This window comes from Bison bison, unplaced genomic scaffold, assembly GCF_000754665.1.
Source record: "Bison bison bison isolate TAMUID 2011002044 unplaced genomic scaffold, Bison_UMD1.0 scf7180017864377, whole genome shotgun sequence".
NCBI classification, from domain to species: Eukaryota; Metazoa; Chordata; class Mammalia; order Artiodactyla; family Bovidae; genus Bison; species Bison bison.
The window spans coordinates 310545-316706 of NW_011494949.1; the positions used below are offsets into that span (position 1 = coordinate 310545).

The 6162-nt window shown below is 56.4% G+C and overlaps 2 protein-coding genes across 2 annotated transcripts in view; one reads left to right on the forward strand and one right to left on the reverse strand.

Moving 5' to 3' along the window:
* BRD9 (bromodomain containing 9) overlaps positions 1 to 5619 on the reverse strand; it is an 18530-nt gene extending 12911 nt beyond the window's left edge. Inside the window, exons 1-5 of the mRNA XM_010857110.1 lie at positions 5423 to 5619; positions 5008 to 5140; positions 3261 to 3321; positions 2757 to 2896; positions 572 to 682 (exon numbers count right to left, since the gene is read on the reverse strand). Coding sequence (XP_010855412.1) covers positions 572 to 682; positions 2757 to 2896; positions 3261 to 3321; positions 5008 to 5140; positions 5423 to 5532 — 555 coding nt within the window. The 5' untranslated portion in view covers positions 5533 to 5619. The remainder of the gene's footprint in view (positions 1 to 571; positions 683 to 2756; positions 2897 to 3260; positions 3322 to 5007; positions 5141 to 5422) is intronic.
* A 46-nt stretch (positions 5620 to 5665) lies between these two features.
* The window catches only part of TRIP13 (thyroid hormone receptor interactor 13), a 16070-nt gene continuing 15573 nt past the window's right edge, over positions 5666 to 6162 (forward strand). Inside the window, exons 1-2 of the mRNA XM_010857131.1 lie at positions 5666 to 5729; positions 5881 to 6019. Of these exons, the coding sequence (XP_010855433.1) occupies positions 5666 to 5729; positions 5881 to 6019 (203 nt within the window). The remainder of the gene's footprint in view (positions 5730 to 5880; positions 6020 to 6162) is intronic.

The window sequence follows — 6162 nt, forward strand, 5'->3', positions numbered from 1 at the left end:
ACATGCTGCGCTTCAGAGCGAAGAGCCGCCCCTGGAACCAGAAAGCACAGAGCCGCGGGCTCGACCTCGCCCTCCGGCCACAGCACCCACGAAGCGAGGGGCGGGTGGCCGCGGCCTCGCCCGGCCTGGCGGCTAACCCTCCGGGGGCAGGGCGCACCCCCCGGAGGCTGGTGAGGCTGCATTGGTCCTAGACACGTGGCGCGTGCAGCCTGGCTCACGGGGCAGAGGGGGGCCTGGGGCTGGAGGCGGGCACTGGGCTCCAGGAGGCAGCCACACACGACAAACCCACGAGGCAGGCCGCGAGCCAGTGAGACCCACGCGTCTGGAGCTCCGCCCCGAGCCTGCTGGGGACACGGCCATGGGCAGGAGCAGTGAGGGGGGTGTGTCTGGAGGAGGGGCGTGCTTGCAAGGGCGGCTGGCTGGGGGGTCCCTAGAGCAGAGGGCCCGTGCCGAGCCGGGGGGGGCGTGGCCAGAGCATGGCATTCACTGAGCTTCCATTCAGCTGTGAGAGCCGTGGAGGAGGCGGCAGCACTCAGCCGCAGCCCCTCGCTAGCCACCGGAGGCCCCTTACTTTGCTCATCATCTTGAAGCCAGCGTGCAGGATCTTCTTGGCCAACTTGTAGTACACGGTGTCCGGCCTGTTGTATGTCATCGCGTTGTCACACATCAGCTTGAAATCTGCCTGAAAAAGAGAGACCATTCACCAGACGTGGAACACCACACAGACAACAAGAGCCTCAAGATTCCTATCAGGAGAAGCCACAGGAAGACGCTGAAACACACCGGAGAGCAAATGTGGCTGGAAATCTTCTCAGCTCATCTTCTGTCACAGCTTACTATAAGACACTGAGTACACAGCCCCGTTCCACACAGTAAATGCCTGTATGTAGCAGTTTGTGTCTGTTCCCCCCGGATCCCTGATTTGCTCTCCCCTAGTCGGAGAAGGCAATGGCACCCGACTCCAGTACTCTTGCCTGGAGAACCCCATGGGCGGAGGAGCCTCCCATGGGCGGAGGAGCCTGGTGGGCTGCAGTCCATGGGGTCACTAAGAGTCAGACATGACTGAGCGACTTCACTTTCACTTTTCACTTTCATGCATTGGAGAGGGAAATGGTAACCCACTCCAGTGTTCTTGCCTGGAGAATCCCAGGGACGGGGGAGCCTGGTGGGCTGTCATCTATGGGGTCGCACAGAGTCGGACACGACTGAAGCGACTTAGCAGCAGCAGCCCTGCCCTTCTGGCAGCCGCCACTCGTTCTGTCTGTTTCTGTTGTGCAGACAAGTTCATCTGCATCATCGTTTAGATTCCCCTTGTAAGTGGTGCCGTGTAACATCTGCCTGAAGCACTTCACTGAGTATAACCTCTAACTTCATCCACGTCGCTGCAAACATTGCTGCAAAAGTGAAATGATGTTTCACTCTTCTTTGTGACTGAGTAATCCAGGAATCATTTTTAAAAACTTTGAGAGATTTTCATAACTTCATTAATCTTCACTTGCTTGAATGAGAAGCTTGCCAAACTGTAATCCTTTCTGAACACAGCACACACACTTCACGGGGGTAAAATGCTGGTTCCTCCCCTTCTTTCCTGACCTGCCCCCTTCCCTCTCCTTGGAAGGAACTCGGACATTAACGGGAACAAGAACCAACAACCAGTTCTTTTGAGCAAAGCAGAGGGATAACCTGAGAGGTGGGCATGCCCTCTATCTCTAAAGTTATTTCATAGAATTTGAAATTCTGCCTACAGATGGTTACTCTAGTACCATTAGAAAAACACTTGACCCTAAAATAAGTGAACAACTTACATTAAAGGCAAACGCCCTGAAACGTCAGTATTCTGTCACCCTAGCCAAACTGCTTACGGCACGCCTGACAGGGGAATCAGCCTCAGGATGGCAGCGACTGTCACGGTGGTGCGTGCCACCTAGAGTCGTTCCCCCACCAGGCCAGTGTCCCCAGGGCTGGGCCGAGGCCATAAAGCCCGTGTTGCAGGTCCGGACTATGACAGGCTCAGGTCACCACGGGGGACAGGGTGACACTCTTCACATCTCAGCTTTGTCACTGGGCGACTGACCAGACTGGGCCCACAGGTGGATGGGTGCACTTCAGGACCCAGATGCAGGTGACCACCTGCCCGAACTTCCCGGGAAACCTTTCCTTTTCTCCCACCCACCTTTCAGTCACAGGTCAGCCAACACTTCCAGTGAGTTCTCCAGTAAGCAAAATAGAAAAGCCAAGCTTGGCCAAAGGGAACAGAACCTAAGAAAGAAACGCACCGCCTTTTTCTAAATGGCATCACTGTCAACGCTGACAGACATTTATCTTCCCCTGAATCTGAATGCCAAAAAGCAGCTTTCACCTTTCACAGCCAGTGCTGAAAAACAGAGAGTCAGCAACAGAGTACTCAAGAGACAAAAAACTATGATCCTAAAAAATCTAAACTCCCAGTTAATTACGTTAGAAAAATTACATTGCAGGTCAAATCAAACACACCCTCACTGGACCCGACATGTCCGTTTAAGCCAAAACAGTAACTTAAGAAACGAACGCCCACTAGCACGCAAGACACAGGCCGACTTTTAGACCAAAACTTGGAGAAAGTTACAACTGACCCCTGTATTTTCAAAACACCAGCCCAACACAGAAACACCCACAAAGCTTGCAACTGCAGGCAACCACAGCCGTATGAAGGGCCTGCTGTGCGTGAACACACGCGGAGCTTCCTGGCAACGCCTTCAGGAGGTGCAGTAACCTACCTTGAACTCCGTGACTGACTTGTACTCGTTCGCTGCGATCTTGTCCTTCATCGTGCCGAAGTCCATTGGGTGCTTTATTATCATCGAGTACCCAGGTGCGATTGCATCCGTGACAGGAAAAGCGAAAAATCCATGAGGATCTTTTCTGAAAACACAAATATCGTTATTTAAACTGGAAAAACCCCAAGACCTAAGTGTTTGAACCAAACACCTCACAGTAAGAAATCTGAGGCAATTAACCAAAACTTAAGATTGCTTCTTAACATTAACAAAATTTATACTCTTTCAGACTGTGGTATTTTGGATACACTAAAAACTCCAAAACTACCGTCCTGGGTCCTGCCATGACCCCACCCTCTGGCGTTTGACCCCTGGTGCCAACTTCGGGGTTCTTGGAACCCTGAGCCCTGCTCCCACAGGCACACCCACCCCCTGCGAAGGCAAGAGCGCTCGGAGAGAAGACCCCAGATGCCCCAGCAGAAGCCCCTCGGAAGCACCCTTTACCTCTGGAGCTGGCGGAGGAAGTGCTCCAGCAGCTGCTGAATAGGTGTGCTCTCGTTTTCAGCTGCCGATTTAAAAATGGAAAAAGTAAAAATAAACAAAAGTGTGTCGCTGACACTTCACCATAAAGCAAACACCAATTTCATGATCCTTCTTAATCTATTCCGTTCCAGTGTTCCAGGCTCACGCGAGAAGCAGATGAGGTTAGCAAACCCACGCACGGTCCCCGCCCAGTGCAGCTGGGGACCCAGCAGCAGCCCCCCCAACCCCCCTGAGGCAACCAAGACGGGCCGTCACGCGCCACCCTATCCCCAGCCTCCACCTCCTGGGCCTAGGACGCTCCAGACAAGGTGAGGAGATGCAATCAAGCCTTTGAACAGAAGTCGCCAATGAATGCCCTGATAGCATTCAATTGGTATTCTCTGCTCACACCTTTGCTCACTAGTAAAATGGGGATAAGACCGGGGTTCTCGTGAGGACTCTATTAACTACATGTATTCTCTGCTCACGCCTCTGCTCACTAGTAAACTGGCGATAAAACCAGGGTCCTCGTGAGGACTCTATTAACTACACCTCTGGCCGCACAGCACGGAAGCACGGCTTCCAGGGAGCGTGAGCAGAGCTCAGTCAGGTTTCCTCCACAAGAGCACGTAAGAATATAGTCTTCCCCGCTGTGTCCCCAGGGCTGCACGCAGAGCCCTAGATGTGGGGTTCCAAATGCTCTTCTCCACCAAGGAACCAGGGTTCTTGGGGTCACTCCGGTCACCAGGGCAACACTGTTGAGCGAGACTAGAAGAGGCCCAAGGAAACATCATCTGACCACAGGCTTTCCAGGCACACGGGGGAGGGCGCTCAACAGGCGGTGTGAATGAGCTGAGTGATTACTAGCAACCGCAGGCATTCCACAGCCTGGAAAATCCCATGGACAGAGGAGCCTGGTGGGCTGCAGTCCATGGGGTTGCTAAGAGTCGGACACGACTGAGCAACTTCCCTTTCACTTTTCACTTTCATACATTGGAGAAGGAAATGGCAACCCACTCCAGTGTTCTTGCCTGGAGAATCCCAGGGACAGGGGAGCCTGGTGGGCTGCCGTCTATGGGGTCCCACAGAGTCGGACAGGACTGAAGCGACTTAGCAGCAGCCGCAGGCATCCCACAGCCATGTTCAGCTGAGCAGCTGCTGCCCTATGCCGACCTGTCTCCCCCACAGCAGGCCCAGTGTCCACATGTCTTACTGCTCCCCGGGAGTGGGGCTACCAGCAAACACCACCTCCATGACCCCAAGGCAATGTCTCCCCGCTCCCCCAGCAAATCAGAGGTGGTCAGACCTCCAGTCATAGCCAGCGGGCCTCCCCCAAGAGGCACCTGACAGTCTGAAACCTGAGGGAACTGCCCACACAGATCAGAGGGGGCCTGAGCTTTCCAGGTTTCCTTGGCTGAAACCAGCACAGCTCCCGGGGATCTAAGAGCCCGAACGACTGACGCCAGCGCTGGCCTCCTCCCATCTCCAAGGACCTTCTTGGGGCTCTCGCGCTAAGAGGCCAGGAGCCGCGGTGGGCCAAGCCCTGCTCTAGAAGCTCGAAGTGAGCAGCAAGAAACTCAGGCCGGCCCAGCTCCTCTGTGAGGCCCTGGAATGGAGAGTGTGGCTCCTTCCGTCCTAGGCGTCTCCCCAAGCCCAAGGGCAGAAAGCCAACTGCTGCTCCCCACGACAAGCCCCCCAGCTCCAGGATGCTCTGAACGCCACCACTTGCCTGGCTGCGTCCGGCACGCTCGCACGGGCCGGTCGGGGGGCGGCCCCACCTCCACCTTCTTCCCCGGGTCAAAGTCGTCGGCCTCCCCCTCTGTGTCACAGTGCTCCTTCTCCCGTTTCCGCTTCTTCTCCTCCTGCGAGGCAGGGTCAAGGCAGCGAGGGCAATGAAGTGGTTTTCAACAGACCTCCTGTCTCTAAGGGGGTGCTGAGAGCGAAAAGCCTCTTCCGGGACCCTTCTCACTGCAGACCCCACCCTTCCAGAGACCCTCCACAGTGGCCGGGCGAGATGAGAAACGGGAGGCCCTGACTCTGCGGGGTGTGCTCGGCCAGAGAGGACACCCCGGCCCGAGCCCAGGAAGCCCTGGCTCCGTCCAGCCCCCCTCCCCTGCCAGGGGATTTGGGCCACCCTCGTTCACCTTTCGCTTCCTCCTTTCTTCATCGTCAAGGTGCTTCTCCTTCTCCGACTTTTTCTTTTTCTTCTTCTTCTTCTCCTTGTGTCTCTCCCGCTCATGGTCTGACCTGTCATCGTAGTAACTGGAATCGTGGCCGGACCCCGAGAGTTCCGTCACTTCGCTTCCTCCAACTTTGAGGACCAGCTTCAGGGGCTTCTCTAAGGGCTTGTCTGCATAGTCTGTGGACACAGAGGGGGCCTTCACCGTATGAGCTTGGGGAGGCCGCTCAGCAGCACACACTGCTACCCAGCCGGCGGCACCTCGGCCCAAGGTGAGGGGACACCGGGAGGTCACTGACGTCCGGGAAGGTGGGAGGACAAGCCGAGCTAAGGTGAGCAGCAGGGCACTGCCAAAACCATTAGAAAAAGATGGCGGTGAGTGCAAAGAACGGTAATAGGGGGCTCCTTCCCCTCCCCGCCCAGTTATCCTCCACCGGACGAAAGGGGGGTCTCCAGGCCACTGTCGGAGGAACCAGACCACGCCTGGGGCCCCGGGGCCCAATCCCGGCCCGCTAGCTCCGGGCCCCGGGTCGCCCCCTTCCCGCCCTGTTGCAGCCCCCCGGTGCGGGATCCCTGACACAGGGAGCAGGACAGCGCGCAGGCGGGGAGAGACCTCAGGAAACACGGCCGAAGAACAGGGATGCTCCACGCTTTTCTCCAGGGCGCGGCGACAGCGGGGGCGGACGCCTGAGAGCCGCGTCCCCG